We start from the raw sequence: 27,588 nt of genomic DNA, 5'->3' as shown, positions 1-27,588 counted from the left end.
GTGCCCTAATTTTGCCCACTAATCTCCTATGTGGGACCTTATCAAATGCTTTCTGAAAGTCCAGGTACATTACATCCACTGGCTCTCCCGTGTCCATTTTCCTTGTTACATCCTCAAAAAACTTTTCCAGAAGATTAGTCAAGCATGATTTCCCCTTCCTAAATCCATGCTGACTTGGACCGATCCTGTTACTGCTATCCAAATGTGCGGCTATCTCATCTTTTATAATTGACTCCAGCATCTTCCCCCACCACCGATATCAGGAAAACGGGTCTATAATAGTAAGATTAAATGAGAACTTACCAGTTTGAAGTTTGATCTGTATTTTATGAGGAGTTACGATGAGGGATTACGTGAAGAACCCGCTCAGCACGCATGCGCTGCATACTTCAAAGCAGCGGTGTGGAATCACAGATAGACACAGTTATTGAAGTAAACAAAGTAAAGACAAGGAGACATCAGTTTATGAATTTGACCCATATTATTGAGGGTGGGAGCGGAGGGCACGTAATCCTTCATCGTAACTCCTCATAAAATACAGATCAAACTTCAAACTGGTAAGCTCGTTTAATCTTACTATTTTACTTCGGAGTCACGTGAGTGATTCCGTGAAGATTTCAGAGCTCTGTGATTTCAAACCGTGTAACAGTTATTACTACATCACTGCCGAAGTCTTTGAGGGAGGAAGTGTGTTATCGTACCAACCAATTAATCTGGTATTTTTTAACAATAACACCAAATAAATTAAATTGCTCCCCTGGGCTTAAATTAAATATTTGCAGTCTGTAAAATCTTTCCTGCAAATAAAACAGGCTTATTATAACATTTCTGAACGGTCTTTCCCCCCCACCATCCTGCTGTAGCCAGGATGTGGTTTATAGGCACGTCCATTCTTTTAGCCGTCAACGTGGATGCTGCCCTGGTGGAATGAAATTTGTACATGTTAGTTTTTATCCCAGCAGCTTTTAGCGCCTGCTTGAGCCATCTCGAAATGGCTCGTCACCCGACCATAAGGTTTTTTTATGACTGACCCACATGACTTTTCATCTCCCTCGAATATTTTGGTTGTGTCTATGTAGGATAGTAGGGTCATGGCACATAACCGTGGTTCTGGCGGGTAAGCCCGGAATTCCACGACTGGATTAGGTGTTCCTGGTCTGCTGTGTTTGATCATTCCCTGGATAATGACAGAGATCTGGTCTGGAGCTGTGAGCATGGTGTCCAGTCGCAATAGGTGTAGTGTCGACCCTCTGTGCAGATACAAGTGCCATCAATATTAGTGTTTTGAGCATAGATTGTTCCAGGTTGAGGGATCTGGCTGGTGGCCATCCCCTGATGTATGTCAGGACCACACTGACATCCCATATATGGGTGTACCTTGGTCTAGGGGGTTAGAGTTGTAAATACCCTTCATTAGTTTGACCACCAGCTGGTGGGACCCCATGGCCTGTTGTCCTGGAGTTCGTTTTAAATAGACAGGCAGGGCAATTCTAGCTGTGTTGATGGCTCTGTAGCCGATTCCTTCATCGTGGTGAAGGTTCGCCAGGAATTCCTGTACGTTGGTAACTGTAGCGGTTGAGTAGGTGGTCCCTGTATCCAAGCAGTACTTCTCCCATTTTTTGATGCTGGACAAGTGCTGTTTTTTAGTGGATGTTCGGAGGGATGCTGACATTATGTCAACGGTTTGTTCTGATAATCCCAGTCCCAGAAGTGGTTTGTGCAGAATCTGCAACCCAGGAGTTTGATTTTTTAATGGCACGGGTGGCTTGTGCCCGACACTGGGTGTTAATAACTTTGGGTCACTGGGGAATACCATCGGAGTTTCAACAACCATGTCATGGAGTATTGAGAACCATGGCTGTGAAGGCCAGTCGGGTACTATCAAAATACCTGAAACAGAGTCCATTTGTACTGTGCGTAGTCCCCGACTGATGAGGCAGAAGGGAGGAAATGCATAGAAGAAGAATTTCCCCAATCCAGCGCAAATGCATCTACCGCTGCTGCCGCAGGGTCTGGTTCCCAAGTGACATACACAGGTACCTGGTGATTTAGCCTTGATGCAAATAAATCGATATATGGCGTGCCATATTGCTTGATAACTTTTGTGAACATTTTTTTGGCAGGGTTTTAACATCCATTCGATGTTGTCATTAAATTTACGTGACCTGGTGTCTGCCACTCTATTTAGCTTAGCTGGCAGGTAAGTTACTGATAGACAAATATGTCTTTGGACACACCATTGCCAAATTGTGTTGACCAACTTGTCGCATGATACCGATTTTATGCCGCCCATATGGTTAATGTAGGCCACCACCGTAGTATTATCTATTTATAACCGTACATGCAAGTGATGCATATTTATGCATATGCTCTTAAACCATAAAAGTCACCCAACATCTCTAGATAATTAATGCCCATTAATTATAAGTGTAAGTGGTAACGATGATTCTGGGTTAGTCCATCTACTACTTGTGCTGGATATAGAGTTAGGTGTTCCCCAGCCTTGAGCACTGTCATCTGTTTGGATAACTGTAGGTATGTTACAAAACCTACCTGAATCGTCATTGGGAATCTGCCCTCAGCCATGTCCGCGATTTTGGCGCTGTTTGGAGGGGGCGGGTTTAAAACGCGATTTTTACTAGGCTGTTCTAATCGCAGATGTTCAGCCTAGTAAATCATTAACGAAAAATCGCTGCAAGACCCGGTCGCAAAAGGTATTATTAGTTTTATAGGCCTCGATAATATAGTTATAATAGTTTTAAAATTACTCTCTGATTCCGCAACCTCTCGCAGCCCCAGGGTTTTATAAAGCAAACAATTAAAGGTATGTACCTTATTTTTACATTAAATGGGGCATATATATAACCCTGTAATTAAAGTTATCTATAGCGAGTAGTTCATTTTGGGCTTTTTATATCCCGCAGTATTTTTCTCGGCATTTGAGGGCACTAATCCAGCGCGATGCGAACGTTCTAAACCAGCGCGTTCACATGAACCCACTAGAAAGCCGATTTAAATGGGCATTTATTTACAGCAATTGAACACTAAATTCCTTCCATTTGGCCTATAAATTAATGTAAATTAGATATAAAAATCATGTTATATTGTGAATTATTTGTGAATAATCTTTGGACACTTAGGCTATTTAAAAATGTTAATCTTTCTTTAAGAAATGGGCTTTTGACTATCCAAGATCACAGCTTTTTTGTAATGTCCATTGAAAATCAATAGGGAACAAGATGCTAATTTCCGAGTATGAAAATGCCATAACTTTTTTAATACTTGAGATATGAAAGTGAATTTGGTGTCAAATTAAACTTATTGTTATGCTTTATCTGATGGGATAAATTGCAGACTTGATTTTTAAAATCTCAAAATTTTGTAACATTGCTAATAACTGACATAGGGTTAGTGATGATAATAAGCTGAAAACGATGTCAAACGTTTTTTGCCCACCACTGTAGTTCTGATATTACTTCAGTGGGTAACCATGAAATTATCATAATGACCTGTATGTCATTTTTGGTACAAAGGTCCGAATTATGTAGCTGGAAATGCTGCTACCATTTTCCCAATTACTCCGTTACTTGTCGAGTAGTTGGTAGTTTGTTGACCATTAAATTGTTGCATGATTGTGCCAATTCAACTATGTTGTCTCTTGGCAATGTTACAGTCATGTAGACTGAATTAATTGTGAAGCCCAAGTAGTCCATGATAGAGGATGGCTTCAACTTAGATTTATCTGGATGTAAGACAACCCCAGGGTTTTGAATAACTGTTTGGTAGCTGAACAGCTAACATAGTCAATTTCATGGTCTTGCCTACCATTTAGGATATCATCAAGATATGCCATGACAATATGTTTTTGTCTTCTGAATATTGCCAGAGCTGGTTTTAGTGTCTTGGTGACACTCTTGGCTGATGTGAACCCATTGGGTAACGCTTTAACTGCTATAGCTGCCCCATCCAGGTAAATTTCCGGTATCTGCGATGATCCTTGTGTATAGTACTAAATAGTAAACATCTTTAAGATGAATGCTTGCCATGAAGTATCCTTTGGAATTTAGTTGTTTGGCAGTAACAACCGGTTCCATTTTGAAATGTATATACTTAACAAACATATTTAGTGAAGTTAAGTCAACGATGATGCGACATCCACCATCTTTTTTGGGTTTAGTGAATATATTTGATACGAATTGCAAGGGTTCAGGTTTTCCCATGATACCCTTTGTAATTATTCTCACCAGTTCAGCTTGTCCCTCTTGTTTCTTTAACGGAGAGGGGAAAAATACCCGCTGGGGTGAATGTTGACCTGGTGTCAATTTTTCTAGTATGAACTGTATTTGTATTCACTAATGCCATTGAGTATATACTGATCACTCGTGATAGACTCCCATGTCAAGAGTCAAGAGTCAATTTAATTGTCATTTGGACCCCTTGAGGTCCAAACGAAATGCCGTTTCTGCAGCCATACATTACAAACAAATAGACCCCAGACACAACATAATTTACATTTTACTTAAACATCCATCACATTGCTGTGATGGAAGGCCAAAAAAACTTACCTCTCCACTGCACTCCCCCCCCCCCCCCCCCCGATGTCAGAGTCAAAGTCAAAGCCCCCGGCTGGCGATGGCGATTGTCCCGCGGCCATTAAAGCCACCCCGGGTGATGCAAGGTCGCACACCGGGTCTTGATGTTGGAGCCCCCGTGCGCTCGCAGAGTCCCGCTCCCATTCCAAGCCGCGCGGGGCGGTGATGTTAGGCCCCGCTCCAGGAGCTCTTCGACCCCGCAACTCGGGCGGGAGATGTCGCCGTTGCAGGAGCCCTGAAAAGCGGTCTCCCTCCAGGGACCCGCGGGCTCCCGGTGCCGCCGTCCGCAGACCCGCAGTTGCAGCCTCCGAATCAGCAACAGCAGCAGCAGCAGCGCTCCACCACCGCTCCACCCGCTCCGGACTCGGCCAGCTCCGCGACGGTGAGGTGAGTCGGCACCAGAGTCCCCGGTCTTCTTCTGTTGGAGGCCGCTCCTCATTGCAGCTCCAACGACAACGGAGACCCGACAAGAAAAGGTCGGGTCTCCCGTGCAGGGAGAGATTTAAAAGTTGCCCCCTCCCTCCCTCCCACCCCCACCCCCCCCCCCCACACACACACCCCAACAAAAAATAACAAAAAAACTACATATAAACATAGACAAAAAATTAAAAAAACGCGGACGGGCTGCAGAGGCCGCTGCTGACGAGAGTCGCGCCGCCTACCGGAAAAAAAAGAGTGTTTCCATGTGTTAGTATTATTCTATATACTGGTAGGAAACAGACCCACCTACCTCCATGGTTATGGGTATTCTTCTGTTTCCTGCCGGTCCAACGAGTGTTGCACGTTGTCTGACGTGGCGGTGACGTTGGGGGGTGGCACATTTTCCATGGGGTCCGCTCTGGGCCCTGTTCTAAAGAAGACTTTCGGTGACAGAATGCGGACCCTGAGCTTTCATCAGTCCGATATGGTAGACGTTGACTGATGGACACGATGGGGTGCTGCTGCGTAGGAATTACTGTTTTTGGTTTGCTCGTCCCGGCCCTGCCCTCATGAGCCGAAAGTTTTGTAAAACCTCTTGCATGTCCTTCATATGCTTTGTGAGGTTTTTGCCAAAGAGCAGTGGGTCTGGCTCAGTGGCTGGGGTATGTATAACCCCGCAATGTAGGATTTATGGCAGGTCTTATGACTTGTTTACGAAGGTTGTGGTCATCTCCGTATTTGTCCATGGAACGAGGAGAAACGATGTGATGGCTGACGTCAGGCTTTTAACGGCCTCCTGTACGTGAGGTTTCCACATAGCTGTCCACCACACACCACACCTAGCAGCTCTTCCTGTTCCTGCACCCCTTGCATACTCCCAAGATCTTCAGCCATTGCCCCTGTTCTTGACCAGCCCAGTCCTGGTCACCAAACCTATCCTCTGGACAGGAGGAAGCAATGGACAGTGCACAAGGCACTGTGGAGGGAATGCCTGACCCCCCTCTGCGAGAGCGCCCCTCCTGGGGTGCACCTCGCTGGAGCTCCTGCTCCAAGAGCCGCTCCATGCGGCTCAGGCGGCTGTCTCTCCCCCGCCTCGGTGGAGAGACATCCCCGGCCGATAAGTCGGAGCCACCGGCCGGACGCCTCTTCCATGGCTTCACTTCCAGCCCGCTGCTCAGGCGCTAGCGGGCTGGACTCGGCGCGGTGTCGGTGTAGCGGACCGCCTGGTAAGCGGTCCTACCGCCTTGTTGCTGCCCCCACGAGATGGAACGCTCCTTCGTGGAGTCGAGCGGGGGCAGGTCTGTTCAGGCGGCTGTCTTTCCCCCCGTGCTTACCTGACGGTCCGTTCATTCACCTCCATTGCGGGAGCGCCTGACTCCCACTGTGCCGCTGTTGTTCTGCTGGACGTAATGCCGCGCATGCGTGCTGAGCGGGTTCTTCACGGAATCACTCACGTGACTCCGAAATAAAATTCCCTGTTTTCTCTCTCCCACCTTTCTTAAAAAGTGGGATAACATTAGCTAAACCTTCCAATCCACAGGAACTGATCCTCAATCGTGTGATAGTAACGTTGAAGGTATGTCAAGAATTAGAGCTAGGCTATAAACCTTCTTCATTCACAAAAGTTTCGTTTAGTTTAGAGATACATTGCGGAAACAGGCCCTTTGGCCCACTGTCCGCACCGACCAACAATCCCCACACACTAACATTATCCTATCCTTAGAATTTTACCAAAGCCAATCAGCCTACACCAATTACGTCTTAGATTGTGGGATGAAACCGGAGATCCCGGAAAAAACTCGCAGGTCACGGGGAGAAGGTACAAAGTCCATACAGACAGCACCCGTAGTCAGGATGGAACCCGGGTCTCTGGCGCTGTGAGGCAGCAACTCTACCGCTGTGCTGCCCATTTATCAAACCCTGGATATCCCATGGTACCCAGGGTCCCTGGAATTGGTTTCTTCACCTTTACTTTCTCAGGAACACGCAAGCCCTGAAATCTCACAACTTCACTTTAGAAATAAATGCAAATCAATCTGCAGGTTGTTCCTAATCTACATTCATCAGTCTCGTGTAGCACACAGACTGGACAGTGGGAAGACCAGACAAGAGAACTCATCATACACGCAGTACACAACATGGTAAGTAAAGAAGAATAGGTTGAAGGAGCAGAACTAGGCCATTCGACCTATCAAATCTACTCTGCCATTCAATCATGGCTGATTTATCTTTCCCTCTCAACCCCATTCTCCTGCCTTCTCCCCATAACCTCTGACACCTGTACTAATCAAGAATCTATCTATCTTAAAAATATTAATTGACGGCCTCTGTGGCAAAGAATTCCACAGATTCACCACCCTCTGACTAAAGAAATTCCTCCTCATCTCTTTCCTAAAGGTAAAGCACACGGTATTGGGGGTTCAGTATTGATGTGGATAGAAACATAGAAACATAGAAATTAGGTGCAGGAGTAGGCCATTCGGCCCTTCGAGCCTGCACCGCCATTCAATATGATCATGGCTGATCACCCAACTCAGTATCCTGTACCTGCCTTCTCTCTATACCCTCTGATCCCCTTAGCCACAAGGGCCACATCTAACTCCCTCTTAAATATAGCCAATGATCTGGATAGAGAACTGGTTGGCAGACAGGAAGCAAAGAGTAGGAGTAAACGGGTCCTTTTCACAATGGCAGGCAGTGACTAGTGGGTTACCGCAAGGCTCAGTTCTGGGACCCCAGCTATTTACGATATAGATTGATGATTTGGACGAGGGAATTGAATGCAACATCTCCAAGTTTGCGGATGACACGAAGCTGGGGGGCAGAGTTAGCTGTGAGGAGGATGCTAGGAGGCTGCAAGGTGACTTGGATAGGCTGGGTTAGTGGGCAAATGCATGGCAGATGCAGTATAATGTGGATAAATGTGAGGTTATCCACTTTGGTGGCAAAAACAGGAAAGTAGATTATTATCTGAATGGTGGCCGATTAGGAAAGGGGGAGATGCAACGAGACCTGGGTGCCATGGTACACCAGTCATTAAAAGTAGGCATGCTGGTGCAGCAGGCAGTGATAGTTTCATAGCAAAAGGATTTGAGTATAGGAGCAGGGAAGTTCTACTGCAGTTGTACAGGGTCTTGGTGAGACCACACCTGGAATATTGCGTACAGTTTTGGTCTCCTAATCTGAGGAAAAACATTCTTGCCATTAGAGGGAGTACAGAGAAGGTTCACCAGACTGATTCCTGGGATGTCAGGACTTTCATATGAAGAAAGACTGGATAGACTCGGTTTGTACTCGCTAGAATTTAGAAGATTGAGGGGGGATTTTATAGAAACTTACAAAATTCTTAAGGGGTTGGACAGGCTAGATGCAGGAAGATTGTTGGGGAAGTCCAGAACAAGGGGTCACAGTTTAAGGATAAGGGGGAAATCTTTTAGGACCGAGATGAGGAAAACCTTTTTCACACAGAGAGTGGTGAATCTGTGGAATTCTCTGCAGCAGAAGGTAGTTGAGGCCAAGTTCATTGGCTATATTTAAGAGGGGGTTAGATGTGGCCCTTGTGGCTAAAGGGATCAGGGGGTATGGAGAGAAGGCAGGAACGGGATACTGAGTTGGATGATCAGCCATGATCATATTGAATGGCGGTGCAGGCTCGAAGGGCCGAGTGGCCTACTCCTGCACCTATTTTTTATGTTTCTATGTTTCTATGTCCTCTAATTCTGAAGTCATGGCCTCTGGTCCTAGACTCTCCCATTAGTGGGAACATCCTCTCAACATCCACTCTACCCAGGCTTTCAATTATTCGGTAAGTTTGGAAGAAGTTCCACCTCATCTAACTAACCTCCAGAGGGTAGAGGCCCAGTACCTTCAAACACTCATCATATGTAGAGAGGAACTGCAGATGCTGATTTAAACCGAAGATAGACGCAAAAAGCTGGAGTGACTCAGCGGGTCAGGCAGCATCTCTGGAGGAAAGGAATAGGTGTCATTTTGAGTCGAGACCCATCTTCAGACTGAAGAAGCGTCTCGACCTGAAACGTCACCCATTTCTTTTCTCCACAGAGATGCTGCCTGACCCGTTGAGTTACTCCAGGTTTTTGTGCCTATCTCAAAAAACAATCCCAAAACTGTCACATCTTATTTGTCTTACCGACAAAGAAAATTCTGCCTAACGCCCATCACCTGTACAGTATTCTGGCCTCTTTCAAAGCCTGGATTATTGAATACTCTTGTTGATTTTGCAGGTATCATCTACATAGTAGACACATCTCTTGCCCAGAGGAGGGCAGTCGAGAACTAGAAGACATGCGTTTACGGTGAGGGAAGGATAGATTTAATAGGAACCTGTGGGGTAACTTATTCACGCAAAGGGTGGTGGGTGAATGGAGGAGGTAGTTGAGGCAGGGACTATCACAACATTTAAAAACATTTAGACAGGTACATGGATTGGGCAGGTTTAGAGGGAAATGGGCCAAATGCAGGCAAGCTTAATTTAGTTTAGTTTAGAGATACAGTGTGGAAACAGGTCCTTCAGCCCACCGAGTCTGCACCGGCCAGCGACCCCTGCACACTAACACTATCCTACACACATTAGGGATAATTTACACAAACCAAGCCAATTAACCGACAAACCTGTACAACTTTGGAGTGTGGGAGGAAAACAATGATCTTGGAGAAAACCCTAGCAGTTTACTGAGAGAGCGTACAAACTCCATCACCCGCAGTCAGGATCAAACCCAGGTCTCTGGTGCTGTGAGGCAGCAACTCTACCGTGGCACAGCTGGACTAGTATATGTGGGACATGTAGGCGGAAATGGGCAAGTTAGGCCGGGCTTGTTTCCACGCTGGAAGACTCCGTGACTCTATGACTCCAATACAATTGATGAAAGGGCTTCCGATCGTCCAGTTATGGTCTGATTAATACAGAACAGATACTCTGATGAAGCAAAGGGAGAGAGAGGGGCAATAAGGAAAAGGACGGGGAGCAATAGAAGCATGGAAACAAAAAGAGAAGTGGGAGAGATCTGGCGGCACGGAGCTGGAGGTAGGAATGACAAAGGACAAGGGCTGAGTGGGGAAGGTGAACATGCTCTTGTTTCCATCAACTTCTGTGGTTGACCACCGCAGAACAACTCGGATTAAAGCAAAATGATATCCAGAACATTTAAGCATCTTTGGGGGAAAAATGCAGACTGACGGCAACGGGTTTAGGAGGGATAGAGAGAGAGAGAGGCCACAGATAGACATGAAATGCTGGAGTAACTCAGCGGGACAGGCAGCATCTCGGGAAGGAAGGAATGGGTGACGTTTCGGGTTGAGACCCTTCGATAGAGAGGCCATGATTGAATAGCGTAGTAGACATAATGGGCCGAATGGCCTAATTCTGCTCCCATCACTTAAGGACGGTGGGAGCAGAATCTTACCGTTAAAACCGAGGCGCTTGTAGATGTGAGAAGTTGAAAAGTCTCTGGCTGCAGGACTGTAGTTGTTCCCAATGGAATCACTGAAATACAAAAATCAAAAGAGTTCATCACAGAGCAATCTCAAGGAGCTCCTTGATCTTATTCCCCTCTGTTGACACCCTGTACGGACAAACAGCTGAAAACAATATGAATAACAATAATATGGATGGGTGTACAAGGGGTAAAGAAAGGGGCTGAGAGGATAGTTGTGGAGGATGATTTGTCCCCTATCCTCACTGATTGGGGTCTGTTGGTCAGCAAATCCCCTACACCCATGCAGAACACATGGACTTCACCAACTTCACCACTCAATTCCATCCTGCACACAAATTCACTTGGCCCATCTCCAACACCTCCCCCCCCTTTCTTCATCTTTCCGTCTCCAACACAGGTGAATGATTATCGACTGATGTTTATTCCAAACCCACTGACTCTCACAACTATCTCGACTACACTTCTTCCCGCCGTGCTTCCTGCAAAAATTCTATCCCCTACTCCCAATTTCTCTGTCTACGACGCACCTGCGCCTATGTTGGGGTGTTCCAAACCAGGTCATCGGAGATGTCCTCATTCTTTAGGGAACGGGGGTTCCCCTCTCCCATCATAGATGTGACCCTCACTCGTGTTTCCTCGGTAACCCACAGCTCTGCCCTTCCTCCCCCTCTCCCTATTCACAACAGAGACAGAGTCCCGCTAGTCCTTACCTTTCACCCCATCAGCCGTCGCATCCAACACAATCCGCCGACATTTTCGCCACCTCCAACAGAATCCTACCACTAGTCACATCTTCCCATCTCCACCCCTTTCCGCCTTCTGCAGAGACTGTTCCCTCTGCAACTCCCTGGTTAACACATCCTTTCCACACCCCCCCTCCCCAGGTACCTTCCCCTGCAACCACAAAAGATGCAACACCTGTCTCTAAGCCTCCTCCCTCGACTCTGTCCAGGGACCCCGATGGTCCTTTTAGGTTAGGCAGAGGATGACTTGCACCTTCTCCAACCTCATCTACTGCAGGGCCGGCCCTAGGCCGATTGGACCGATTTTTCCAAATTGGGCCCCACGCCCAAGGGGGGGCCCGCGTTGTGGAAATTCGCTTTGTTAAATAAAGATTTAAAAATAAACATTTGCCATACGGATTTTTTTACAAAACGAACATGGATAACAACCGCTGTGAATAATAAACAATGTGTTAACTGCTACTGTAGTAGCTAACAGCTAGTAGTTAACAACAATGGGTCATCAATGCATATCGATACCCATTCCTCAGTAAATGCGTTAAATTGTGTCACTCGCTGCCGCAGGAGCGGCCGAGACGGGGGGGGGGGGATGAGAGTCCACAGGGCAGCAAGCCCCAGCACCGCAGCGAACTCAGCCGTGAGTATTCAACGTTAAACGCCGGGAGCGGGCAGGCGGGCGGTGTGTGTGTGTGAGAGGTGGGGGGGGACGAGAAAGGGTCAGATTTGTATGAAATTGGTGGCTCTTGGTCGTGGTGGGGGGGGTGGGGGATAGTTGTTAAAGACCTCGGATAATTGAGGGAGGGAGACAATCTGTGGATAAACAGATCTGGGGGTTGTGTTAACTTGTTTGATGCCAGTACAACAGCAGATCAGGTTGGAGGTTTGAGTCTGTGTTAACATTGATGTCAGGGTTAATGTCCGGGCCGGGGTAGGGTGGGATTTAACTGTCTGTCTGTCTGTCTGTCGGTCTGTCTGTCTGTCTGTCTGTCTGTCTGTCTGTCTGTTTGTCTGTATGTGTGTGTCTGTGACTCTGTGTCTGTGTGTGTCTGTGTTTCTGTGTACGTGAGTGTCTCTGTGTGTGTCTGTGTTTGTGTGTCTCTATCTGTGTGTGTGTCTCTGTCTGTGTGTGTGTGGGGGGGGGGAGGGAGCCGTGGAGAGACAGAGGGGGGATTTTCAGATGCAAACCACACGTTTTCAGTTAAGAGTTGGACACGATTACTGTCAATACGAGCAGCTCACGGAGCGGAGTCAGAATGAGAAACACTGCTCGGCTCACACACACACACACACACACTCGTGGAGTGAACTGTAGATATAAACGTGGCTGGGGGTAGAGGAGTGGGGGATATGGGGAGAAGGCAGGAATGGGGTACTGATTGGGGATGATCAGCCATGATCACATTGAATGTATGTGATATGAAAGTGAATTAGGTGTCAAATTAAACATCTTTTTATGCTTTAGATATGTTGAGATCATTAGATCATTGTATGAGATAAATTGCAGACTTGATTTTTTAAATCTCAAAATTTTGTAACATTGATAGAAAATGTACCTGCATCTTGGAGGCCGAAGTGACGTTAGGTTGTTAACCAAGAAAGATAGACTTTGTCATCCCTCAGTACAGCAACATCAAGAACCATGTTGCTGTACTGAGATATAGGCAAGTCTATCCCTCATTGCTAGCAGCTGATGGGAAAGGCTGTAAAGTGGGAAGCGGCTGTAAAAGGCTGGGGGGGGGAGTTCCTTTCAGAGCGTGTGGGTAGTCTGTCCAGGGGTAAAGTTGCGGGGAGGGCAGGAGGGTTGAGATGGAGGGGGTCGGTCGGGGATCATCCAGCTCAAGAGCGGGTCAGCGAGCGGTGGAGCTTCCTCCATATGTCAGGGCGAGTGACCTCAATTGATCCCTTGTTCGCGCTGACACAGGAGTAAGCTCCACCGCCCGCTGTGATGTTATCCATCACCCGCTGACCCGCTCCGCTCTATGATCTTTGTTCTTGAGCTGGTCCCCTCACTGTTCTGACAGAGAGCACTGCCAGATGTGAGCGGGCCGGCAGAAGGCGCTGAGATGGCAGTCGGTTCCGCTGTCCGGTGATGGAAGCCTCAGCGCGGTCGCTCCGCGCCCAGAGCGCAGCGGCAGCGGTGAGTGAGTGTTACTGGCATGAACCCGACCCCCTCCTTCTAAACGCTCCCGCAACTTTACCCCTGGCCAGACTCCCCACACTGGGTGAAAGGAACTCTCCCCAGAATTGTCATGTTACTCACGACACGTGACTCATTTAGAATCATTTATTTATATTTCTACGAAAAATTATCCCAATTGGGCCCCGCACCTCCTAAGGCCATCCCTGATCTGCTGTATGCATTGTTCAAGGTGTGGACTCTTATATATTGGTGAGACCAAACGTAGACTGGGCGATCGTTTCGCTGAACACCTTCGCTCAGTCCGCCTGAACCTACCTGATCTCCTGGTAGCCAAACATTTTAATTCTCCTTCCCATTCCCACTCAGATCCTTTCTGGCCTCCTCCACTGTCAGAGTGAGGCTAAACACAATTTTGAGGAACAGCATCTCATATTTTGCCTGGGCAGCTTACACCCCAGTGGTATGAATATTGAATTTTCTAACCAAGTAACCCCGGCATTCCCTCTCTCTCTGTCCCTCCCCCACCCAAGTTACACCAGCTTCTCGTTTTCACCCAAACAGCAAACAATGACCTGTTTCCTTTACCATTGTTACATTTTTGCATATCTTTCATTCATTATTCTATATCTCTCTACATCACTGTCTATATGTCTCGTTTCCCTTTCCCATGAATAGTCTGAAGAAGGGTCTCGACCTGAAACGTCAACCATTCCTTCTCTCCAGAGATTATTGAGTAAAGCTTGAGTTAGCACTTGGGGAAGAGAACCAATAAAGTTACAGAGCATTCCATTTAATTTGTAAACCTAAACTAGTTGCGTTTTTCTACATTCCCAGTACATCCACCAGGTATTGAGACGGGGCAGGAATTTCCAGGAGTTAATTTTTCTAAAGAATCTTTGGGACCATCCTTCAATCATATCAATCATTGATTAATACGGGTGCTAGGGTTTACGGGTAGAAGGCAGGAGAATGGGGTTGAGAGGAAGAGATAGATCAGCCATGATTGAATGGTGGAGTGGACTCGATGGGCCGAATGGCCTAAATCTGCTCCTCGAACTTATGACTTTATGAGGTCCTCTGCCCTCATAGTTACCTGTTGCCATGCCACAGTTTAGTCTGTTTGCGACATGTCCTGTACAACCAGCTGAATGTAATGAGGTTTAACTGTGGCAGCTCTGGCTCTGGGGAAACAGGTGCTTGCCTGCAGGTAACACGTCACATGCCGACCAGGGCAGCTGAACAGAAGGCAGAGAGCAAGGCAACAGACTAATGTGATTACAATCTTGCATTCATTCAGAAAGCAGAAACCTGAGAGCCCGCCAGGACACGGTTTAACGAGGAGATTGAAAGCAAACATTTAGAGCGCAGGAGAAGAAACTAATGCAAAATATTAATTGAGGTGAAGCAGTGGACCGTGACAAACGAGGGCTCAGAGCACACCCCGAGAGGTTTTGTTCAACAATGCAGGGGTAGCAAAACTATTTGGAATGCCAAAGGGCCTGCGTAAAGCATGGAGACGAGGAACGCAATGAGTGGTTACCATGAGACGGACAAAAGTGCAGCAACAAATCCCCGTCCAAACACAGCAGGCCTAACGTTGGCTGTCAGACAACCTCTCCAATCTCACAATGGCAACGGTTAGCTAGGACTGCTGGACCCCAGTGATCATTGCAAATGTAAAACCCGATGTGGCAACAACCCTGCTTGCAATGTGTTTCCATAGTACTGACACCGTCATCCTACAGTCATTAGAGAGAGCGATTCCTGCTACTTAACAACTGAGCTTGTATCCACTGGAATTTAGAATAAGAGGTGACCTTAAAGAAACATATACAATTCTTAATGGTTTGCACAGGCTAGATACAGGAAAAATGTTCCCAATGTTGGGGGAGTCCAGAACCAGTGGTCACAGTTTAAGAATAAGGGGTAGGCCATTTAGGACTAACATGAGGAAAATTGGTAGTGGAGGCAAATTCACTGGAAGTATTAAAGATAGAGTTCGATAGAGCTTTTAGAGCTAACGGAATCAAGGGGTATGGGGAGAAAGGTGGTGGAGGCAGGTTCGATTTTATCATTTAAAAATAAATTGGATAGATATATGGACGGGAAAGGAATGGAGGGTTATGGTCTGAGCTCAGGTAGATGGGACTAGGGGGGAATACGTGTTCGGCACGGACTAGAAGGGCCGAGATGGCCTGTTTCCGTGCTGTTATTGTTATATGGTTATAAAGCAGGAACGGGGATGATCAGACATGATTATATTGAATGGCGGTGCTGGCTCAAAGGGCCGATTTTGTTTTCTGTTTCTAACTACAACTAATACCTAACTGTGAGGCTGAGAGTTCCTAGATACATAGACAATAGGTGCAGGAGGATGCCATTTGACCCTTTGAGCCAGCACCACCATTTAATGTGATCATGGCTGATCATCGACAATCTGTACCCCCTAGTCGACATCAAGGTACGGCAAGCTACCGACAACCGGCGACCCATGAGGACGTCCCCCTACAACTACACCCATGTCAACCTACGATCAAACAGGTGACAACCTGTGCCAACCGGCCAACCTACATCCACCCGCGACAAACTACGACCCTGAAGACAATTCAGATCCCGGTACCTGCCGCCGGTTGACCTAGGGTGACATAGGTAGTCGCCACCGAAGTTAAATGAACGAGAACCAATTGGCTGAGCAGTAGAAAGCAGTAGCAATGAATAGGTTATTTTAGGTTGGCCAGCTGTATCTAACAGAATGCCACAGGGGCCAGCACTGCATCTAAGCTATTTACCATCCCCACAAGGAAGATTGATTTGTGGCCAAATTTGCTTACAATATAGGTGGGGGAGCAAATTGTGAAGCACTTGACCAGGCACAGTGGCGCAGCGGTAGAGTTGCTGCCTCACAGAGCCAGAGACACGGGGTCGATCCTGACTACAGGCGCTGTCTGTACGGAGTTTGCACGTTCCCCCTGTGACCTGTCCCTGTGGGTTTTTCTCCGAGATCTTCGATTTCCTCCCACACTCCAAAGACGTACAGATTGGTTGGTTAATTGGCTTGATATAAATGTAGAAATGTAAAATTGTCCCTCTTGTGTGTAGAGTGGTGTTAGCGTGGGGGACCAAAGGGCCTGTTTCCACGCCGTATCTCTAACCTAAATTAAACTAAAAGAATGGCAGATGATGCACGACATGAGAAATTATTTTGGAGGGAACTGCAGATGCTGCTTTACACCGAAGATAGACATAAAAAGCTGGAGTAACTCAGCAGGTCAGGCAGCATCTCTGGAGAAAGGTTATAGGTGATGTTTCGGGTCGAGTTACAGATAAGATTGCTTTAGAGGGAATTGGGCCAAGCGTGGGCAGGAGGGACTAGTGTAGCTGAGTCATGTTGGCCAGTGTGGGCAAGTCGGGCTGAAGGGCCTGTTTCCACACTGTATCACTCTATGACTCGACTCCCATCCCACATCTGTGCTGGCAGGGTAGTCCTGAGCGTAGGTGAGTGGTGGGAGAATCAGAGGAGGATTGTTGACCATGTGAGAGGGAGGAGGTTGCAGGACATTTGGGGGAATGGGACTGATGGTTCTACTCTGGTGCTGGCATGGATGTGATGCTTCAAATAGCCCCCTCCTCATGAGAGAAAATAAATAATTGGGAGGGAAAACATTCGAATGTTAGGTGGGTGGCACAGCGGTAGAGTTGCTGCCTCACAGCACCAGAGACCCGGGTTCCTTCCTGAATACGGGTGCTGTCTGTATGGAGTTTGTACATTACCCCATGACTTTGTAGGTTTTCTCCGGGTGCTCCAGTTTCCTCCCACACTCCAAACACGTACAGATTTGTAGGCTAGTTGGCTTCGGTAAAATTGTACATTTCCCTTAGTGTGTGTAGTGTGTGTAGGGTGATCGCTGCTTGGCACAGACTAAATGGACTGAAGGACCTGTTTCTCTAAGCTAAACACATCATTTCACTGTACCTGGGTACAGTGAAATGCTGTAAATACAATACAATACAATACACTTTCATTGTCATTTGGACCCCTTGAGGTCCAAACGAAATGCCGTTTCTGCAGCCATACATTACAAACAAATAGACCCCAGACACAACATAATTTACATTTTACATAAACATCCATCACATTGCTGTGATGGAAGGCCAAAAAAACTTATCTCTCCACTGCACTCTCCCCCCCCCCGATGTCATGTCGGAGTCAAAGTCAAAGCCCCCGGCTGGCGATGGCGATTGTCCCGCGGCCATTAAAGCCACGCCGGGTGGTGCGAGGTCGCACACCGGGTCTTGGTGTTAGAGCCCCCGGCGTGCGCTCGCAGAGTCCCGCGGCCATTCCAAGCCGTGCGGGGCGGTGATGTTAGGCCCCGCTCCAGGAGCTCTTCGACCCTGCAACTCGGGCGGGAGAAGTCGCTGTTGAAGGAGCCCTGAAAAGCGGTCTCCCTCCAGGGACCCGCGGGCTCCCGGTGCCGCCGTCCGCAGACCCGCAATTGCAGCCTCCGAATCGGCATCAGCAGCAGCAGCAGCAGCAGCAGCAGCAGCGCTCCACCACCGCTCCACCCGCTCCGGACTCGGCCAGCTCTGCGAACGGTGAGGTGAGTCGGCACCAGAGTCCCCGGCTTCTTCTGTTGGAGGCCGCTCCTCATTTGCAGCCCCAACGACAACGGAGACCCGACAAGAAAAGGTCGGGTCTCCCGTGCAGGGAGAGATTTAAAAAGTTGCCCCATCTGTCCCACCCCACCCCCACCCCCCAACACAAAAATAACAAAAACTACAAGTAAATATAGACAAAAAATAATAAAAACGCGGACGGGCTGCAGAGGCCGCTGCTGACCAGAGTCGCGCCGCCTACCATTTGTAAAATGTGTGCAAGATAGTTTTTTGCAGCAATACATAGAGGTACCTACTAGAGAAAGGGCGGTACTGGACCTCCTGTTAGGAAATGAGATGGGTCAGGTGGCAGAGGTATGCGTTGGGGAACAGTTCGGGTCCAGTGATCACAATACCATTAGTTTCAATATAATTATGGAGAGGGACAAAACTGGACCTAGGGTTGAGATTTTTGATTGTAGAAAGGCTAACTTTGAGGAGATGCGAAAGGATTTAAAAGGAGTAAATTGGGACAGTTTGTTTTATGGGAAAGATGTGGAAGAGAAATGGAGTACATTTAAAGGTGAAATTTTAAGAGTACATAATCTTTATGTCCCTGTTCGGTTGAAAGGAAATCGTAAAAATTGTAAAGAGCCATGGTTTTCAAGGTAAATTGGACACTTGGGTCGGAAAAAGAGGGAGATCTACAATAATTATAGGCAGCATGGAGTAAATGAGGTGCTTGAGGAGTATAAAGAATGTAAAAAGAATCTCAAGAAAGAAATTAGAAAAGTTAAAAGAAGATATGAGGTTGCTTTGGCAAGTAAGGTAAAAGTAAATCCGAAGGGTTTCTACCGCGATATTAATAGCAAAAGGATAACGAGGGATAAAATTGGTCCATTAGAGAGTCAGAGTGGACAACTATCTGTAGAGCCAAAAGAGATGGGGGAGATATTGAACAGTTTCTTTTCTTCGGTATTCACCCAGGAAAAGGATATTGAATTATGTGAGGTAAGGGAAACAAGTAGAGTAGCTATGGAAACTATGAGGATCAAAGAAGCGGAAGTACTGACACTTTTGAGAAATATAAAAGTGGATAAGTCTCCAGGTCCGGACAGGATATTCCCTAGGACATTGAGGGAAGTTAGTGTAGAAATAGCAGGGGCTATGGCAGAAATATTTCAAATGTCATTAGAAACGGGAATAGTGCCGGAGGATTGGCGTACTGCGCATGTTGTTCCATTGTTTAAAAAGGGGTCTAAGAGTAAACCTAGCAATTATAGACCTGTTAGTTTGACGTCAGTGGTGGGCAAATTAATGGAAAGAATACTTAGAGATAATATATATAAGCATCTGGATAAACAGGGTCTGATTAGGAACAGTCAACATGGATTTGTGCCTGGAAGGTCATGTTTAACTAATCTTCTTGAATTTTTTGAAGATGTTACTCAGGAAATTGATGAGGGTAAAGCAGTGGATGTTGTGTATATGGACTTCAGTAAGGCCTTTGACAAGGTTCCTCATGGAAGGTTGGTTAAGAAGGTTCAATGGTTGGGTATTAATGGTGGAGTAGCAAGATGGATTCAACAGTGGCTGAATGGGAGATGCCAGAGAGTAATGGTGGATGGTTGTTTGTCAGGTTGGAGGCCAGTGACGAGTGGGGTGCCACAGGGATCTGTGTTGGGTCCACTGTTGTTTGTCATGTACATCAATGATCTGGATGATGGTGTGGTAAATTGGATTAGTAAGTATGCAGATGATACTAAGATAGGTGGGGTTGCGGGTAATGAAGTAGAGTTTCAAAGTCTACAGTGGGTTTATGCCAGTTGGAAGAGTGGGCTGAAAGATGGCAGATGGAGTTTAATGCTGATAAGTGTGAGGTGCTACATCTTGGCAGGACAAATCAAAATAGGACGTACATGGTAAATGGTAGGGAATTGAAGAATGTAGGTGAACAGAGGGATCTGGGAATAACTGTGCACAGTTCCCTGAAAGTGGAATCTCATGTAGATAGGGTGGTAAAGAAAGCTTTTGGTGTGCTGGCCTTTATAAATCAGAGCATTGAGTATAGAAGTTGGGATGTAATGTTAAAATTGTGCAAGGCATTGGTGAGGCCAATTCTGGAGTATGGTGTACAATTTTGGTTGCCTAATTATAGGAAGGATGTCAACAAAATAGAGAGAGTACAGAGGAGATTTACTAGAATGTTGCCTGGGTTTCAGCAACTAAGTTACAGAGAAAGGTTGAACAAGTTAGGACTTTATTCTTTGGAGCGCAGAAGGTTAAGGGGGGACTTGATAGAGGTTTTTAAAATGATGAGAGGGATAGACAGAGTTGACGTGGAAAAGCTTTTCCCACTGAGAGTAGGGAAGATTCAAACAAGGGGACATGACTTGAGAATTAAGGGACTGAAGTTTAGGGGTAACATGAGGGGGAACTTCTTTACTCAGAGAGTGGTAGCTGTGTGGAATGAGCTTCCAGTGAAGGTGGTGGAGGCAGGTTCGTTTTTATCATTTAAAAATAAATTGGATAGTTATATGGATGGGAAGGGAATGAAGGGTTATGGTCTGAGCGCAGGTATATGGGACAAGGGGAGATTATGTGTTCGGCACGGACTAGAAGGGTCGAGATGGCCTGTTTCCGTGCTGTAATTGTTATATGGTTATATGGTTATGTGACAAGGAAATATAATTGATTTGTTTTCACAAGGGGATGGTATATAAAAGTGGGTCAGACTTGTTACAATCACATGGCGTTGCCAAGATTGGACCGTGTACCACATACAATTTTCGCCTCCTATCTCAAGAGGAATTTGGTTAACATCCATGACAGATCTGGGAGATATATTGTGTAGGAAGGAACAGCAGATTAGTTTATTTTTAGCTTAGACATACAGCGCGGAAGCAGGCCCTTCGGCCCACAAGTTCATGTTCACAGGTTATAGGAGTAGAAATAGGCCATTCGGCCCATTGAGCGCCATTCAATCATGGCTCATCTCTGCCACCTAATCCATTTTTCCTGTCTTCTCCCCATATCCCTTGACATCCATTCTAATCACAAACTTATCTAAAATATCCACTGACTTGGTCTCCACAGCCCTCTGTGTCAATGAGTTCCACAGATTAACTACCCGCTGACAAAACCCTGCTGCGGCAACAGACGGGATTCGAGGATGGCGTGCTGCCTTCCTGGTGCCAGGATCCAGGATGTCATGGACAGAGTGCAGAAAATCCCCAAGGGCGAAGGTGAACAGCCAGAAGTGGTAGTGCATGTCGGCACAAACGATGTCGGAAAGAAGGGGATGAATATTCTGTTTTTGAATTCCAATCCTTTTCATATAAATGCTAGCATTGAATGTGCCTTCCTTACCATCGATTCGACTTGCAAATTGACTTTTTGGGAATCCTGCACCAGCACTCCCAAGTCCCTTTGCTACTCTGATTTCTGCATTCCCTCTCCATTGAGGCCAGGCCGACCATCGTTCCCCGCACACTACCACTATCCTACACCACACACACAATCCTATCCTAAAACAGATGCTGGTTTAAAGTGAAGATCGATGTAAAAAGCTGCAGCATCTCTGAGAAAAGGAATAGGTGATGTTTCGGGTCGAGACTCTTCTTCAGACTTCTTCAACCCGAAACATCACCTATTCCCTTTCTCCAGAGATGCTGTCTAACCCGCTGAGTTACTCCAGCTTTTTGTGCCTATTTTGGGAAATCTATTCACAGGTTGTTTTAAACAAATGCAGTGAAATGATTGCTTTCACTTGCAGACACATTCTGTAGCAAACTGTGCACCAAGGATATATATATCAGGCTAAAACACTAAATTAAACTCTCAGGATTCTAAATGATTGTCCAATTTGTGGAGGCGCAGATATTGCTGAATGCACAGAGTGGGAACATTGGATGATGAAGGTAAATTCCTCATGCAAGCACCAACTGAAACTAATGTCCATTGCCTCCGCCCTCCAGTAGCTCGCACTGTGAGATTCACTTTAATATTGCAGCAGGACAAACTGCTGGAGTCGCTGTCTCATTCATCAACAGCAGGCTGTGTGTGCCACTGTCAGCCAGCCAGTTAATTGTGATGTGTAAATTGCGGCATCAGATGTAACACATCAGTGCAATTTCATTGTGCAAGTAAATTCAACAATAATGCGTATCATTATAACATTATAACATTGTGCTTCCCTCGCCCCTGACTCTGAAGAAGGGTCTCGACCCGAAATGCCACCCATTCCTTCTCTCCAGAGATGCTGCCTGTCCCGCTGAGTTACTCCAGCATTTTGTGTCTATCTTCATTATAATAAACAGTTCAGTTCAGTTTAGTTTATTGTCACGTGTATCGAGGACTGCTTCACCAGAGTGCAGCTTCTATTGAATGTTTAGACTAGTTTAGTTTTGCTTATTTTAGTTTAGTTTAGTTTAGTTTAGTTTAGAGACACAGCACGGAAACATAGAAACATAGAAACATAGAAATTAGGTGCAGGAGTAGGCCATTCGGCCCTTCGAGCCTGCACCGCCATTCAATATGATCATGCCTGATCATCCAACTCAGTATCCCGTACCTGCCTTCTCTCCATACCCTCTGATCCCCTTGGCCACAAGGGCCACATCTAACTCCCTCTTAAATATAGCCAATTAACTGGCCTCAACTACCCTCTGTGGCAGAGAGTTCCAGAGATTCACCACTCTTTGTGTGAAAAAAGTTCTCCTCATCTCGGTTTTAAAGGATTTCCCCCTTATCCTTAAGCTGTGACCCCTTGCCCTGGACTTCCCCAACATCGGGAACAATCGTCCTGCATCTAGCCTGTCCAACCTCTTAAGAATTTTGTAAGTTTCATAAGATCCCCTCTCAATCTCCTAAATTCTAAAGAGTATAAACCAAGTCTATCCAGTCTTTCTTCATAAGACAGTCCTGACATCCCAGGAATCAGTCTGGTGAACCTTCTCTGCACTCCCTCTATGGCAATAATGTCCTTCCTCAGATTTGGAGACCAAAACTGTACGCACTACTCCAGGTGTGGTCTCACCAAGACCCTGTACAACTGCAGTAGAACCTCCCTGCTCCTATACTCAAATCATTTTGCTATGAAAGCCAACATACCATTTGCTTTCTTTACTGCCTGCTGTACCTGCATGCCTACCTTCAATGACTGGTGTACCATGACACCCAGGTTTCGCTGCATCTCCCCCTTTCCCAATCGGCCACCATTTAGATAATAGTCTGGTTTCCTGTTTTTGCCACCAAAATGGATAACCTCACATTTATCCACATTATACCGCATCTGCCAAACTTTTGCCCACTCACCCAGCCTATCCAAGTCACCTTGCAGTCTCCTAGCATCCTCCTCACAGCTAACACTGCCCCCCAGCTTAGTGTCATCCGCAAACTTGGAGATATTGCCTTCCATTCCCTCATCCAAATCATTAATATATATTGTAAATAGCTGGGGTCCCAGCACTGAGCCTTGCGGTACCCCACTAGTCACTGCCTGCCATTGTGAAAAGGACCCGTTTACTCCTACTGGCGTCCCAGCACTGAGCCTTGCGGTACCCCACTTGTCACTGCCTGCCATTCTGAAAAGGACCCGTTTACTCCTACTGGCGTCCCAGCACTGAGCCTTGCGGTAACCCCACTATGCAAAGAGTCGCCACATAAAGGGCGCAGACACAGGTACAAAATATTCAATTTTTCACAAACAACGTTTAACACAATCCATTTGTGGTCCCCCTTAGTTTAGTTTAGTTTAGTTTAGTTTAGTTTAGTTTAATTTAGTTTAGAGATACAGCGTGGAAACAGGCCATTTGGCCCACAGAGTCCGCACCGACCAGCGATCCCCGCACATTAATACTACCCTACAAACCTGTACGCCTTTGGAGTGTGGGAGAAAACCGAAGATCTCGGTAAACTCCCATGCGGTCACGGGGAGAAGGTACAACCTCCGTACAGACAGCACCCTTAGTTGGGATCAAGGCAGGGTCTCCGGTGCTGCAAGCTCTGTAAGGCAGCAACTCTACAGCTGTGCCACCGTGCCGCCCCTTGGCAGTCCCCTCACGCTGGGACCTCCTTTGTTCTCGGCGGCAGGTCCATCCTCCAACACCCACGTGGCTCATCCTTGACCACCGCCACCCACCCTCTACCGCATCCTCGACTGCCCACCCCTTACTGGACTGCGACCTCGATCACTGATGCCCTCTCCTGCCTTCTCCCCATAACCCCTGACACCCGTACTAATCAGGAATCTGTCACTTTCCCACCATAACAATATGCATTGACTTGGCCTCCACTGTTGGCTGTGGCAATTAATTACCTGACATTCCGGAAGAACTTCTCTTCTTTGCAGGGAGCAGCTTGAGTCCAGGCTCCACGCTGAAGAATCTTCGGCTTGCCCTGGACAACAGAAGGAATTATCAGAGAACTATCACCCAATGTAATTCAATATCTGCCATCTCATGAAGGTACTTAATAAAAGCAATCTCCCCAGTCAAATAACATTTGATGTTCCGAGTGCGGCATATCCATACATTTCCATATCACGACAGAAATATTGCAAAGCTGTGTAAAATAAATGATACAAAAATGTATGTTCACAGGCCCTTTGCCCCAACTTGCCCACACCGACCAACATGTCCCATCTACACTTGCCCCACCTGCCTGCATTTGGTCCATATCCCTCTAGACCTATCCATATCCAATGATGAATATAATTAAGTTGCAACTTTCAATGAAGCAACTAGCAAGCTATGCTTATTACATCAAGAATACTTAAAATAAGCAAAAGTGATTTTTTTTTTGTTTAGTTTAGACGTCCAGCGCAGAAACAGGCCCTTCAGCCCATTGAGTCCGTGCCACCCAGCCATCCCCGCATACTACCTTAGTGAGCAGGATAATACTACCCTACACATTAGGGACAATTTATAATTTTTACCGAAGCCAGGTTAACCTACAAACCTGAACATCTTTGGAATGTGGAAGGAAACCTGAGCACCCAGAGACGATCGTGGCCACGGGTGCTGTTTGTATGGAGTTTGTACCTTCTCACCTCTCCCCTCCCAGTGGCCTTGCTCCTTGCCTGGATGTTGCCGGCTCCATTCTCCTGGTCCCTGGTGGACGAGCAGGGGATGGCATCGCATCTTCCCCCTGTGGCCACTGGGCCACTGGGTCTGATCAACGGGGGGGAGGCTCAGCCACTGTGCGCAGTCCACAGTCTCTACAAAAGTCCCTACCTGCGTCCAAGACACCTCACACGCTCTTCGTTTCCCCAATGACTTCCGTTTTCCAGGCCCCCACTCCCTCATCTTTACAATGGATGTCCAGTCACTCTACACATCCATCCTCCACCAGGAGGTTCTTAAAGCCCTCCGTTTCTTCCTCGACCACAGAACCAGCCTTGCAGAGCTGGTCTTTACTCTCAACAATGACTGCATTGGTGCTACCTGCACCCATGCAAAACTCACTGAACATCAACTTCACCACTAGCTTCCATCTCTTGGACCATCTCCGACATCTCACTACCGTTTTTAGATCTCATCGTCTCCATCACAGGAAACAGACTATTGACCGACATCTACTACAAGTCTACTGACTCCCACAACTATCTCGACTACACTTCTTCCCACCCTGCTTCCTGTACAGACTATCCCCTACTCCCAATTCCTCTATTTACGCCGCATCTGCGCCCATACCAGGGCATCGGAGATGTCCTCATTCTTTAGGGAACAGGGATTCCCCTCTTCCATTATGGATGAGGCTCTCACTAGGGTACCCTCAGCTCCGCTCTTGCTCCCCCTCCCCCATTCGTAACAAGGACAGAGGCCCCCTTGTCCTCACCTTCCACCCCATCAGCCGTCACATACAATATCTAATCCTCCAACATTTTCACCACCTCCAAAGGAATCCTACCACTGGCCACATCTTCCCATCTCCTCCCCTTTACGCTTTCCACAGAGACTGTTCCCTCCGTAACTCCCTGATCAACTCGTCCCTTCCCCCCCAAACCACCCCCCCCCCCAAGTACTTTCCCTTGCAACCGCAGGAGATGCAACACCTGTCCCTTTACCTACCCCCTCAACCATCCAAGGACCCAAACAGTCGTTCCAGGTGAGGCAGAGGTTCCTCCAACCTATTCTAATGTATCCACTGTTCCAGGTGTCAACTTCTCTACATCGGCGAGACCAAACGCAGGCTCGGCGATCGTTTTGCTGAACACCTCCACTCAGTCCACATTAACCTACCTGATCTCCCGGTGGCTCAGCACTTCAACTTCCCCTCCCATTCCCAATCTGACCTTTCTGTCCTGGGTCTCCTCCATTGTCAGAGTGAGGCCCAGCACAAATTGGAGGAACAGCACCTCATATTTCGCTTGGGTAGCTTACACCCCAGCAGTATGAACATTGACTTCTCTAACTTCAGGTGGCCTTTGCTTTCTCTCTCCATCCCTTCCCCCTTCCCTGTTCCCCACCAGTCTTACTGTCTCCAACTACATTCTTTCTTTGTCCTGCTCCCTCCCCTGACATCAGTCTGAAGAAAGGTCTCAATCTGAAGCATCACCAATTTCTTCTCTCTCGAGATGCTGCCTGTCCCGTTGAATTACTCCAGCATTTTGTGTCTACCTTCGATATTACCAGCATCTGCAGTTCTTTCTTAAACAAAGGATTTCCGGGACCGCTGGGTACTGTGGAGGGTGGAATGTATCCTCAATAAGGATTGCATCATAATCATTTGAAAATTTAGTGCCTGAGATAATTTGGTGATTTTGTACTATGGTGGTGGGTGTGTTTGAAACATGGACACATAGCGTTTTGCCCCCATCAGTGGTCGACACTCGTTCAGTATGGTGGGCCTTCTCTGACTGTAGTCAATGGCAGCTCCATACAGACATTATGGGGTTTGCACGATCCCGCTCATCCTTGGCCGCTGCCATTTTATTTGGACTTCGACAGTGGCTGACGTCTCCCAGCCATTGCTGGGTGCAGATTTTCTCCAGACCCAATCTCTGTTGGTGGATGTGGGGGGGGGGGGCAACACCTTGTTTGTCAGCCCTTTCGGTTTCGTGCCTCCGGTTCTGGGGGGGGGGGTCCTGTGGCGCCACCCGGTGGTTAGACCACTTACTATGCGATCCCTCGGCAGTCGGGTTGGGTCACGTGACTGGGTGATGGCGGGAAGGAGTTGTCATGAGGTATAGGGGTGTGCCCTAATTTACAGTATATAATGAACCCTGGGTCAACCATCCTTCATTCACGTGTGTTGTTCTCTTTGCTTTGACAATAAAGATCTCTTGGTTTCACCACGCGAAGCTTGCTTATTCACCCAACATAACATGTAAAATATGAACTAATTCACCATTTAAATGGCATAGCCTTGCTTCTTTTAGTCCAATATGAAAGGCATTTCTTGCGAACCAAAGAGGAAAAATTCACCACTGGCAATGCAAGGGAGGCATGGCAGGGACTTAACACCATGATGGGCAGAGCCCAGAAACCGGCCCTGATCCAATGCTCTGACCCTGCCACCTTTGCTGAGCAACTCAACATCTATTACAGCAGGTTTGACAGGACACACCCCCAGAATGACTGGACCCTCACCAGCAGTTCATCAATCACAGTGGATAAAAGGAAGGTTACATCTATACTGGG

The 27,588-nt window shown here is 47.0% G+C and overlaps 1 protein-coding gene across 1 annotated transcript in view; it reads right to left on the bottom strand.

Moving 5' to 3' along the window:
• The window catches only part of LOC129708029 (dynein axonemal heavy chain 3-like), a 426,708-nt gene extending 401,224 nt beyond the window's left edge, over window positions 1-25,484 (bottom strand). The window contains exons 1-4 of the mRNA XM_055653570.1: window positions 25,411-25,484; window positions 24,264-24,371; window positions 9,948-10,515; window positions 6,951-7,005 (exon numbers count right to left, since the gene is read on the bottom strand). Coding sequence (XP_055509545.1) covers window positions 6,951-7,005; window positions 9,948-10,515; window positions 24,264-24,371; window positions 25,411-25,484 — 805 coding nt within the window. The remainder of the gene's footprint in view (window positions 1-6,950; window positions 7,006-9,947; window positions 10,516-24,263; window positions 24,372-25,410) is intronic.
• Between the last annotated feature and the right edge of the window lie 2,104 nt (window positions 25,485-27,588).

This window comes from Leucoraja erinacea, chromosome 22 (assembly GCF_028641065.1).
Source record: "Leucoraja erinacea ecotype New England chromosome 22, Leri_hhj_1, whole genome shotgun sequence".
Classification (NCBI taxonomy): domain Eukaryota; kingdom Metazoa; phylum Chordata; class Chondrichthyes; order Rajiformes; family Rajidae; genus Leucoraja; species Leucoraja erinaceus.
Note: the sequence above shows the minus strand (reverse complement) of the source record. Positions and strands in the feature narration are given on the sequence as shown.